We start from the raw sequence: 13,099 nt of genomic DNA on the forward strand, positions 1-13,099 counted from the left end.
GACCAGATAGCGTTCCCATGGAGCGTGTCCTGGTGAGAGCATCCGGTCCCCAACATTTATCCTTTTCAAAATACGTAAGAAGCTTGGAAATTCATCAAAAACAAAAAACACTGCATCAGCCGAAAATTACAAGAAATGCTATCCTCCTCCCCTACGGTTCCGAGGTTGAAGCGTTTCAGACCCAACCAGGAATTCCCTCTACAAAAGGATTCAGGGGGGCGAAGCACGAGAGGAAACTTTTAAGAATAAAAAAAGAGGATTCTTTCCTGTTGAAACACAAAAACGGGAGGGTGGGTCAAAGTTATGATGAAGCTAGCGGTATCACCACCAATCTTGATGAGATCGTTGAGAAAGGCATTTTCTTGCAGCGCTGCACCCAGGTGGGAAGGTGGCGTCTCCATGGTGCAAGGAGCTTCCAGAGGAATTGGCCTTGAATTCGTGAGAAAAACCCATTCATGCTCCATCTTTTGTGAAATTTAGGGTTTATTTTGTTTTCTGATGGTCGTTCATGTTCTTCTGTTTGATGCTTTGAACTTTATATGAACAACTATCTTAAAATCTGCATGCCATTATCTTGATGGGATTTTAGTTCATGTTATTGCTTATTTAAGTTGCACATGGAAAGTTCGAATTACAGTTTATGTTATTGCTTGCTATCTTATTTGGGCGAAATACTTGAACCTCTACTGAATTATATTTTTAAGATGCACAGCTTTAACTTTTAAGGAGGACATAACTGTAGAGACTGAAATATGAGAGATCCAAAGATGGGTTGCAATGATGCTATAAAAGCTGTGCACTGTGTAATTAATGAGGTGTTAACGTTGGAACCAAGAGAAGTTTAAAAACACTTGAAGTAATCGATATGTATGTATAGAAATCACCTATGCAAAGATTATGGGTTTAAAGCTATGAATGGAAGAAGGCAGAAGAGCAGATGTAAGAATAAGGGGCGTAAGCTTGAGTCACCACCAAGATGAAACGCTTGGAATCCGTCACGAAAATTATTTAAAATCAGCCAAAAGTTAGTCTAGGATTTGTTGAAGTGGCTAACCCAGCTTTTGAAACACACAGTAGAGTACTATCTGAGTTTTGTTATCGGCAAAGAAGCTCTTCGATATGGTGAACCACCCAGGACTTTCAGCCTGGCCTGAACACGATCAAAGCTCAGCTAAATATACCTAAATAATAAGCAATTGTAGAAAGAAATAAGGAGGAAGAAGCTATATTCATGCTTCATTAGTTACTTCCATTAGGTAAAACTTATGCTCAATATTATAATATTGGGTGTTTGTAAAAGTAGGATCTTTATCCTGAACTTTGAATTTTTTTTTTTTTTTTTTTGCAATTCCATAACGTGTGTTGATGCTGAGACATTAAGTCCAAAACCTGGCTGGCCATATTGATGTACCAATCTAATGGACTACCTAGCACACTCAATTAATATCTTTTCACTTTCATCAAATGTAACACTTTGATGAACCTTAAGCCAATGAAGAAGAAAATCAAAGTTGGCATTGATGTAAATCCTCCTTCTAGAAGGGAAATTCATATTCTTAGGAAGAAAGATTAATGGGTCTGGTTAAATTAAAATGCAGGCACAGTAGATGCCTGAAAAGATGGGAAACGTCCATTGCTTTGATGCAATACCCACTTCATAGTTCATGTCATGTCTCAGAAATGAATTGTTTGATTCATCCATTTTAATCACATGGCCGTTTTTGTTTTTTTTATGACATGGGGAATGTTGAAGTCTTCTTGTTAGAGCTTATGTAGAAGCGACCCAAGGAAAATGGGAGAATTGGCAAAGAGTTGAAAGATCTATTTTTTTCATAAAATGTATATCAATTATCCTCAACCATCAGAAAGGTAGTTCAGATATTCAAAGGAGTCGAACCAATAGAGGATATGTTCATGAATACCCTGACATTCGTAAAATGATAAATCAGTAAATCCATCATCTGAACCATCGAAACAAAAGTTTTAATGGTTCCCTCATCCACACTATTTATTTGTATTGTTCTGAAGCTACTACTGTGATTGATACAGTAGCTTGGTGGACTTCTAGGATTCAACCACAGAATGCAGATCTGTAGATGATAGGATGCAGAAGTGATGGACCGAAAAGGAAGGGGGAAGTTGGGGGAAAGAAGAACTGTAATCAAAATCATAAGCAAGGTTTAAGTCCTGGTGGGATGAGGGGCGTCCTGGCCGTCCCAGTTTGTTCTTGTGAGAAAATGAGACCGGGACGGGGTCGGAACTTCGAAACCCATCCATGTGGGGAGAAAAGAAGAAAGTGGAAAGAAAGAAAGGAAGGAAAGATGAATAAACGAAAAAAGTGAAAGAAATGAAGAGAAAGAAGAACAAGGAAATACATGAAGGAAGGGAGAAGAAAAAGAAACAAAGGAAGGAAAGAAGGAAGAAAGGAAAGAGAAAGAAGAAGAAAAAGAGAAAAATAAAGAAAGGGATAAGAAATAGAAAGAAAAAAGTAAGGAAAGAAATGAAGGTTGAAGAAAAAGAAAAAAGGAAGAAAGGAAAGAAAGAAGAAAAAAAGAAGAAAGCAAAGAAAGAGGAAGGGAAGAGACACAGGATATCTTCCGGGATGCATGACCGGGACCCCCCCGCTAGGATGGGGTGGAAGAGCGAGGCATACCATTCCATGGAGAAACCAGGATATCCCCATCCCACGGATTTAAAACCTTGATCATGAGGATATAATACTTGTCCTCTGACAAGCAAAAATAAATAAACTTTCAAGCAGATTCTCTAAGATTATGGGCTAGGCTAATTTTACATAAAATAGTGACCAAGAGGAAACATATCAGATCTATATTGTTTACTCATTATCATCACGGTAAGTCCGAGACCTAGGAACTCACTGGACTCTATATGCCTTGGGACAAGAGCAGATGGATTTGATAGAGAAAAATTGGTTTCTATGTACACTACCTATCTTAATCATACTCTTTTTTTTTGCCTTCTCTCTTTTCATGTCTGTTGGACTGGGGATGGCTTATGTGAGTTATTTTGGCTTCTCAAATCCTATGTACCCAATTTGAATTCAGTGAAGAAAGTATGTTAAGACTTGATCAACCATCAACTTACAAGAATTAGTTAATTGAAGCTTTTGAGCCTATCTTATCGATAACATAGCTCCAATGTATTCATATGACTCCAAATATATATATATATATATATATATATATATATATATATATTAGGATAAGTAATGCTATTCAATCTAATAATCAAGCTTAGTTGCCAAAAGTCAAGGCCATTGTTTGGTTGTGCTTCAAGTCCTATATCAGATGACTGTGCAAAATTCACTTTGCCGACTGCTGGAAACCTTTAGTTCTATGCTGCATGAGACATCGGGTATCATGTGAAAAACATTAATCACGTTTCTGTGGGGCAGGCAAGGCAACTGTTGGAGAGGAATGAAAAGGGGCATGTTATTGCTACTTGTCGGAATCCTGATGGGGCAACTAGCCTTCTTGAATTGAAAAGGAAATTTATGGAACGCCTCAACATAATGCAACTGGATGTAACAAAAGAAAGCACCATACAGGTAATACCAGTTTTTTTCTGAATCATCTAGTCCTTTATATTTTTCATTCAGAAAAATATATAAGTTGCACCTAGAAGCCAGAAACTGATCTAATCAGGCTTATATTCCACATTCTTGATATGAGAAGATGCAATATTTTGATCCAATTAATTTTTCTTCTGAGCCAGGTGGAAGATGTTTAATAGTAATTCATATTGATATAATGAGGTGTTCGTTGGTAAGCTTCACAGAGTCAGGTGCTTTCTTAGATGTCAAGCTGGCATACTTTGTTATTCTAAGGAACATTTAGATTTTTCTAGCACTAAACAATATTATTTATTTTTCTGATAAAATAAGAAAATAATTGAAATTCCTTTTTTTAATAGAAGAAGAACTAAATGGATATCAAACATGTTAACATGCTTAAAATAGTTCTGCACGTAGAATATCTGTTTTTAATTTTCATTATGTATTTGTGCTACTTGTGGGATGTGTTCTCATGCGTTATTAATATAGAGCTTGGAGCCATGACAAATCAAAGGGGGTTGTGCTAATACCTAATGAAGTAGAAACATTATGAAGGTACAGAATTTTGAAAAGGAAAATAAGGCAACTTAGTACTGTGGGTTTCTTTCTTTTAGTACTGTTAACAAAGTTCCACCAGTAAGGTTCTTAAGGTAATTAAACCTTATATACAATTCTGTGCTAAATGATTTCTCAGTTTAGTCCATGGGATAAGTAGCTGACAACAAATTAATGCAAAATTTCTATCTGTACTTTCATATAAAATATTATATATTTCCTTTTATATAAGCAAAAGTAAGCAACATGCTTGCATATAAATATTCTTGGAAACTTTTCTGTGTTGCGCATCAAAATTGCAGTTAGTTGGCCAACAGACTGATGACTATTAATAAATTTTATATATCTTCATAGTTAAGGCATTTATTTGGAGCATAAAATAAAAATAATTTTTTATCAGGATCAAATAAATGAAAGCATAGAGCCCTAAACTTGACAAAAGATTTACTTTTACTGTTGATTTGCAATTCCATTTTTTCAACCAAAGACATACCTGATTTTTGAATTGTCTAGAGCCAATTGTTCTACTTATTGTTGGCCATGCAGAAAGCAGCAACTATTCTGAGATCTCCAGTCATTATTTTGGGCTATTCTTGTAAAGCTTATTGAGACAAACTTCACTTAGACAACCATGTGTTTCTTTTAGTGATGAACCCTCCATGGCATGGTTATATCTTAGTTGCCAGAGTCGGGATTGAATGTGGGAGCTGGTGCAGGTGTGGGTGAGGATAAGTGGATACTTGGGAAACAATTTAGTTAAGGAAGCGTTTGGGAAGTGGGTGTGGGTTCAAGACTCCAGGAAGACTGATGCGGGTGTGTTACCTTTGGCAGAAGATTCCAGCTACTAAGGGCTATATAGCTTATTCAGAGACAGACATACTATTAGCATGCTTTCATTGAAAGGATTACAGCAACCGGATTTGTAAAGCTGATGCTAAAGATATCTAATGGGTTCTTGTTTTTGATTTTACATCTGATGGTTGATTTCACCCTTATATTACTTGCAATTGAGAACCATCAAGTTTGATAGTCTTATTGGTTTGCCACTGCTTACAAATTCTATTTACTTTCTTATTACTTGAAACTCTATATTTCTTTTTCCTGTTAGATGCTTATCTTTTGTCAAGCTCTCATCATTGGGATACCACTTTCAATTGCATATCTGAATTCAGTCAAAATGTCTCTTAGCAGGCAACAGCAACCTCTATAAGAGAAAGCTATGGGTCACTGAACCTACTGATTAATGCTTCTGGAATTCTTTCAGTGCCTAACATATTACAACCTGGTATGTACTTCTAAGTTCTAACCCTTTAATCACTTGAATATTGATAGTTTTTTTTATATATTTTCCACCCGCAATTTGTGTTCATTTACTGTGCAGTATCCTTACTAAATTTTCTATTCTTGTTGATTTGGAGATCACTTATTATTTGATCAGATATCTGTTTAAACCATGAAATTGCCCTCATGGAGTTTGCAATATAGCTAACATTATTCATCATTTTTCTAATTTGGAATTCATCTCAAACTTAGTGCAGAAACAACACTGAGCAAGGTAGAGAAATCATCTCTGCTGCTTGCATACGAAGTCAATGCCATCGGCCCCATTCTTGTGATTAAGGTATATTCTTTTCACTGGACTGTTTTATTTGTGAGCCTGATCTGCTTGAACTATTCTTATACTTTTTGACTTGCATTTTGGTGATACCCAGTATTGCATGACTAACTTCTGCACAAAATTTTATGACTAGCACATGTGGCCACTTCTAAAGGTGGGCGGTGGCTCCAGAATCAAAAGAAAATTTGCTGTTGTAGCAAACTTAAGTGCTAGAGTGGGCTCAATTGGAGACAATGGTTTGGGGGGATGGTATGCATATCGCTCTTCAAAAGCAGCATTAAATCAGTGTGTGTGATGCACTTTGCAGCACTTTGTTCTTCATGCCTCTCCATTTGCATTATCAGTTTAGACTTTAGAAGTAGTATATATACATTTGTTCATTCGCTGTGGTCGTTGATATTGACCTTTTCTTCCCTACATGTGATGCATGTTCTGTGCTGCCATCATGTCTTATATATAACCCACTATAAATCAGTGTGTGTGATGCACTTTGCAGCACTTTGTTCTTCATGCCTTTCCATTTGCATCATCAGTTTAGACTTTAGTAATAGTATATATACATTTGTTCATTTGCTGTGGTCGTTGATATTGACCTTTTCTTCCCTACATGTGATGCATGTTCTGTGATGCCATCATGTCTTATATATAACCCACTATAATTGTGGCTGTTATCCTGCTAAAAAGTCAACAGATGCCTTTGGGCTGAAACCTATAATTTGGTGGGGTATGAACACGGGTTTGCTGACAATACAAACTTGGGTATGAGACATTTCAAAAATGGCAAAATTTTGAAATCAGATGGATATGAGTTTCAGTTATAATGAATATAGGATTTTCAAAAGCCAGATGCAGTGATCTATCCAATTATCCACACACATATATGTTTTGTACAATATTTATTAACATGTATGCAAGTTTCTGTGAGGAAAATTACAAGTATGGTTTCAAACCAATTTTTCTATATCAGACTAGAGGAAAAAACTAAACTTAAAATAAAAAATCGACAGTATATGTGATTATTTAATATGTTCCATTATCCTTGAGTCAGGGACGAAGATCGAATGTCATCATTATCATTACCTTAAAAGATCATTTCCATTGTCTCCAACTTAGGGTAAATTTATGCTAGCTCTATCAGGAATAAAACCTTTTCTTTGGCTAATATATCTAAACTATTGAACAATGATACTGTAGCAAGTACCTCTAATTGACAATAAGCATATTCTCGTTCAAGACATGCATAATATGGAAGCCATGGTAATGACATGGATAGGCCATCAAACACCAGATTTAGAATGTTAATCGGCAAAGAGGATGCATATTTCTAGTACTGAAAGCAGTGGGCAATATCCACTATTAAATATTGAAGCACTTAAATTTTATGTAAGTCTATTAATTTGATAGTGATATCTTCTTATTATGAAGTCCATCGATCCTAATCCTTTTGCATCCACATTTGACTTGAGAAATGAAACAAGAATGTGGATATATAATACTATTTGATCAATCTAGGAGAATGTTGTGAGATAAACAAATTTGATTGTGCAGGCAGGAATGTGGTGTTTTGTGAGTCCTTATGTAAAGAATTACAAAAGATTTTTTTTTTCCAACAGATTGGTCGAGAAAATATGAACCGGAGACTGAATCTTGATATACGTCAGAAAAATACTTTTTTATTTTTCACAGCATTAGCCATATGAATACAATTGACAATTCCAGCTCTGTTTCTTGAAGTTACTAGATGAGAAAAGTTTTCTGTTTTTGTTGGTCGTTATTTGTCTGGAAAATGTGATATAATGGAGAAAATTATACACACACACACACAGAGAGAGAGAGAGAGAGAGAGAGAGAGAGAGAGAGAGAGGGAGAGAGTTTAAGAAATCCATGTACTCCCTCACTCTGTTCAAGGCACATCAACTATATACCTAATGAAGTTGCTGGAGAAGATCACAAGTGGAACACTTGGCAAGGGATGGATCTCCGCCTAATTAATTATGAGTTTAAAAGCCTGCTGACTGGTTAATGTTTTTCTTTAAGGGATGCATTTGTAACGGGAACTTGCTGTAATATGTATCCTTTGAAACTGGTTCTAAGATCACCGTACATATAAAAACTTAAATATAGTCGGTACTAGGTACGATGTATAAACTGATAAGTTATGAAGCATGGAGACTAAATTAAAGTGCTTATTGTCCAACTTTAGAGTACAAAATACAGAAAAAGAACGTGATTATTTACATTAGCAAATTTCAAATTTTCTATTATGAGTATTTGGATAGACTGCTAACAAGTAACATGCTGACTTGAACTGCTGGATAAGGGATCTTCAATAATCTTGTTTCTGTTTTCTTTTCACATATGTGCAGTGACGAAGACTATATCCGTGGAGTTTGCTCGAAGAAAAGATCCAATTATTTGCATTCTGTTGCATCCTGGAACTGTTGATACAGACCTTTCACAGCCATTCCAGAGAAATGTACCAGAGGGTAAGCTCTTTACAAAAGAGTTCTCGGTACAGAAGCTCTTAAGCATCATAGAGAACTCTAAAAGCAGTGACAATGGGAAATTCTTTGCTTGGGATGGTCAAGAAATTCCTTGGTAATTGGTGCCACCACCATGCTGTGACCTGCATCATCCAATTGGTCTAATAATTGCATCGGTTAGCCGTGACAAGTAACTAACCAGTGGATAGTAGCCATTTTTTCACTTCATTTCCTCACCGATTTTTGGTGCATCTTTTCGCCACAACACATTGGTCACTCTTTGTACTTTCTGAATGAATCTTTTTCATTACATTATCATGATACCAGAAGCTACTGAATCTAAAGACTACTAGGAGATAAGGTTATTGGACCCTTGGCATTGGGAATGACTAATATCAGCACATCTAGAGCATAATGCTACCTGCCTGGAGCATAAGCTGTTTGCTGAGTCCTTGGATTTTTCCTTTTTTCTCTTTTTCTTTTTTCCTTTTTGCCCTGAATGCAACAGCCGTTCCATTTTACCAAATGGATTTCTTATTAAATAAGGGTGGCTTTTCCTCTATTTCATATTTGCATCTGTTCTCCTGAATTACCCCTAAGCAAAGCTTTACAATAGTAGCCAATCACTACACTTCACTGTGAGACTATCATGAGATTTCACTATACCAGGAAATTCAGGCAAATATCCACATTGTGTGCAGATTGTCGAAGCGGATCTAAATTAATTTTGACAAGTGAAAATCCACTTTTTTCTTCGAGCTTTAGTAATATATATTCGGAAAGATATATGGAATGCCGGAGGCTTGACTTATTGCGGGGTGATTATGTGCGACTCAAGTTAGCGTGATAGTGTAGTCATTTAATCACCTGTCTATTGTTCTTCTTTGCATTGTAACTAAGGTTTATGTGCTGCTTCCAAGTGGTTGTTGTAGAAGAAAGCAATTTAGGGTTGTGTTGTAGGACTGAAAAATACAATAGGAAGTTGAGGTTTCGCGGTTGAGGCGCATGGAAAAGCTAAATTGACAGATATTCTTCTATTGAAGAAGACCGCCAAAGATCACTTAACTGTAGAAAAGTTGCAGATAGGAAACAAAGAACAGGAGATTTAATGCAGCTCCTTTCTGAATCTTTTAGTTCTTGCTTGTAAAACAAGAAGAACAACACAACTAAAGATGGAGCTCCATAAGATCTTAATCTTGTCTCAGTTGTCTGAAATTTATTCATTCAAAATAAATTAGAGCATGGTGACATGGAAAACAAGTTTTCCAAGTGTTTTGAAAAATATTATTAAAAAGGAAGTGTTATCAAAGAAGTATTTAGAAGCAAACCTAAAGGTAAATATCTTTGTTGAGCACTTCTTTTTCAGAGAAAGATACTTATAAGCTGTCACGCCCTCGTCTCCGCGAGGCACGTGAGGCACCCAGTGCCCACGTGGGGGCCACATGAGAGGGGAACACGGGGCTCTTCTACCAGATATTGTTCGGTTTCGGGGCTTCACGCAAGCATCCTTCATCCTTCTCCGATTTTGTTTTCCACTCAAAACGCGTTTGCAGGATTAGGAGACATCCGCCTCATATGTCCAGGCTCTGGAACGAGTCTTTCCGATGTGGGACTATTGGGCCTCACATCCTTCCCATCATCGGACAAGAGCCGTCCTCGGCTCTGATACCAAATGTCACGCCCCCGCCTGCGCGGAGCACGTGAGGCACCTAGTGCCCACATGAGGGGGAAACACGGGGCTCCCCTGCCAGATATTGTCCGGTTCCGAAGCTTCACGCAAGCGTCCTTCATTCCTCCCTGGTTTTGTTTTCTACCCAAAACGCGTCTGCAGGATTAGGAGATATCCACCTCATATGCTCAGGCTCTAAAATTTGGCAAGGTCTTGAATGGATGGTACCTACGAGTCTTTCCGATGTGGGACTATTGGGCCTCACATAAGCCACATTAACAATGAAATGAAATTCTCACTTTATTCCCAATGTTTTTAGTGTACTCACACGTCTATATTCTTACATTCCTAGCAGCTTTGAACCTTCATCTGTGATATTGGGCATTTATTGGTTGTCAGATGCTACCAGTTGTCCATTACTGAGACGCATAATATACTCATAACAAAAATAAATCCTAATTAACTTGCCTTTTGCTAAAAAAATATATATAGGGAGGCAGGACTTCGCTCCTCGCCTTCACCATCATTGCTGCCAAGATACCTAGTTTTTCTTCAGTTAAAAAAAGAGTTTTTGACACGGCCTTGCAAGATGCAGATCTTCGTGGAGATCCTCGCTAGCAAAACTATCACCTTGGAGGTTGAGTCCTCATACATGGTCTGCAACGTCAAGGCGAAGATGCAGGACAAGGAGGGCATCTCCTAGTATCAATCCCTTTGGCCCACCTTAGTGCCTTTGCCGCCGCCGCCGACCTTGCCATCGCTGTTGACCTCGCCGTCTTCGCCGACGTCGGGGTCGTTGCCTCTGTCACCGTTGCCTTCGACGTTGCTGCTTTCACTGTTGCCATCGAATCCAGAGAAGTCCATCATCGGAAAGAGCCGCTAGCTCGAGCTCGGCATTCCTCGAAGCCCTTTCTAAAGGCGTCATTTGCGTTCTCCAGGGCTCCTTTCAGAATGGTCTCGCATTTATGACGCCTCGAGACAGCCCCGCATTAATGGCACCATATCCAGTAATGCTTCGAGGAGACCAATCAACACTTCTATTGCCGCTTGATGACGGCTCTGCCCTCGGTCGAGTGCACAGTTCGACTTCCATCACCTGAACCAGAAAGCAGTTCGGTCTCGGAAGTGGGGGGCAAGTGATGGAGGAAATATTGGATACTCGATATTGGATAAGATTGGCCTCACATCGATCTTAGCATAAGTTGACCTCAAATGACTTCGGTCTCATCCAGGAGCCAGTCGACCAAGGTGAATGATTTCGCCTCCAAACGACAAACCAATCAACACGTGCCGACAAGGACAGCGATTGGCCGTTACAACATCTTTGTATCCGGTGTGCGGTCAGTACCATACACCACCTACGCCAAAAGGCCATACTAGTGGCCATTGTCTGACACTTGGAGTGCATCAAGCCGACCCAGATAACGACAAATCTGGTTTTCCTATATAAAATGGCAGCTCGGAGGATCTCAAGTACATAATCACATGCGATAGCATGCACTACGTAATACCAAAACTACTCTCTGCTGAAATTCTCTCCTTTTCATTTTGTTGCCTTTCTATTCTGACTTAGGTATCGGAGAGTTCTCTGCCGGAAACTATTCGACGAGGAGACTTCTTGCAGGCTATCTCCGGAGGAGACCTGTGTCGGTGTCTATCGGCTTGCTCAGTTCACCTTCAGTTAACTTCAAGGCCATTCGAGTTGCACTCCAACCTTGGTCCAGATACGGCGAAAATGGAAGCTACTTGGTTCCAATTTTGATGGCCATTGCAAAAGTTAGAGGAACTGTCCTTTATTGATGGCCTAATTAACATAGCAGCTGGAGCTGTTATTTGTCTACTGGTGAGTGGATTCTTACAAACCTAGGCTTGAAGTAGCTGCAAACAAGTATTTGTCTCAAGCTTGTTTCAGTTTTGGATAAGCTTGAACAAGTCCACACTCTGTTAAATCGATATGCCTTTACATTTTTATCTCCTGAGAAAGAGATTCTTTTCTGCGCATTGATCCCAACAATTAAATCACAAAGGACTAACTAAGATCTTTTAGCCTGACCCTTACAGTGTGGAATCATGGGTATCATGGCCATCACTAGATATCATCTTTGTAAAATAATAATTTAATGTTAATAGCATGGTTTCCAGTAAATAACTATGACGTTGCAATCGGCATCAAGTATTATCATCACTACATGGACGCTACCTATCATGCAAGCTTTGCTTGATTAGTTCAATAGGTAGGAATGATGGAACGCTGAAATTTCTAAGAAAAACTGATATGTTGAAAAGGGCAATAAAATTTTGGCTTTCTTATGGTCCCTTGTTTTGCAATAAAATTTGAAAAAAATGTTTGGTGAAAAATATGCTTCCTTGTTTTGCAAAAAAATTAAAATACAAGAATATATGCCATCGTGAGATGCATGTTTGCAGTAGATTTCAAAGTTGAGAGAGAGAGAAAGGTGCAGATTTACTGACCTCAATGTATTACTTTTTCTCAAATAGTTACTAGCTCCGCTGACTGGCATTTTTATTTTCCAAATGAGAGATTTTAGATTCAAGTTTGAGTGGCATAATAATTGGCTCAGAGGGATTTAAACTCATGATCTCTAGCAATTTGAATTCTAATACTATATTAACTGACAAATGGATCCCGAAAATTTAAAAGTAGGTCAACAATGTACACCACTTTTAATAAATTACGGTGATTATTGGTAATAATTTAAACCTCTTTCACTTGCAAGTTATAGTGGCTATATCAAGTTAGCTAACCAATTGATGACTTGGTAACGAAGACATATCATATTTCATACTAATTTTCTTTCTAGAACCAGTAGCATTTATCTTAGACATATATTCCCAGTACTATTTAATCATGGACTTTTGGATAGGATCGCGGACTTGGTGTTCATATGGTGCGGTGAACTCAAACATTTTCTTTTTCAATACATAGAAGGTAAATGAGATGCACGTAAAATTGGAACTAAGGATCCTACGTGCATAGGTAGCCATGCTGTTGCCGGCATTTAATGTAGGGGTGGCAATACTTAACCTATATAACTCGTTTAACTTGATTTAATCCATTGAAGGTTGCGTTAGGTTACTTGGTTAAAAAATGGTTAGGCTAGGATTTGAATTTTTGACCCACTTAATAAATAGATTGGTTTCGGATTGATAGATTTTTGACTTGTTATATATCCGACTTA

General features: G+C 37.9%; 1 protein-coding gene across 2 annotated transcripts; it reads left to right on the forward strand.

Moving 5' to 3' along the window:
* Positions 1–125: 125 nt before the first annotated feature.
* LOC103705426 (C-factor) lies at positions 126–8,792 on the forward strand. Of its 2 annotated transcripts, XM_008789133.3 has the most exons (6): positions 126–438; positions 3,416–3,568; positions 5,321–5,414; positions 5,668–5,750; positions 5,881–6,034; positions 8,114–8,792. In XM_008789133.3, exons 1-6 carry the CDS (start codon positions 304–306, stop codon positions 8,347–8,349), a joined length of 855 nt encoding a protein of 284 aa, XP_008787355.2. In that variant the 5' UTR covers positions 126–303; the 3' UTR covers positions 8,350–8,792. The 2 variants fall into 2 exon arrangements, with proteins under 2 accessions (XP_008787355.2, XP_008787356.2); XM_008789134.4 differs by lacking the exon at positions 3,416–3,568 and having other exon boundaries at positions 147–438.
* The last annotated feature ends 4,307 nt before the right edge of the window (positions 8,793–13,099 follow it).

Source organism: Phoenix dactylifera, unplaced genomic scaffold (genome assembly GCF_009389715.1).
Source record: "Phoenix dactylifera cultivar Barhee BC4 unplaced genomic scaffold, palm_55x_up_171113_PBpolish2nd_filt_p 000007F, whole genome shotgun sequence".
In the NCBI taxonomy this organism is placed as follows: domain Eukaryota; kingdom Viridiplantae; phylum Streptophyta; class Magnoliopsida; order Arecales; family Arecaceae; genus Phoenix; species Phoenix dactylifera.

Bases quoted from the DNA above. Each gene is read 5' to 3' on its own strand.
- LOC103705426 (XM_008789133.3), top strand. From the start codon at position 304: ATGATGAAGCTAGCGGTATCACCACCAATCTTGATGAGATCGTTGAGA. The intron at 5,415-5,667 runs GTATGTACTTCT...AACTTAGTGCAG, and splicing joins GCCTAACATATTACAACCTG to AAACAACACTGAGCAAGGTA. The intron at 5,751-5,880 runs GTATATTCTTTT...TTTTATGACTAG, and splicing joins GCCCCATTCTTGTGATTAAG to CACATGTGGCCACTTCTAAA.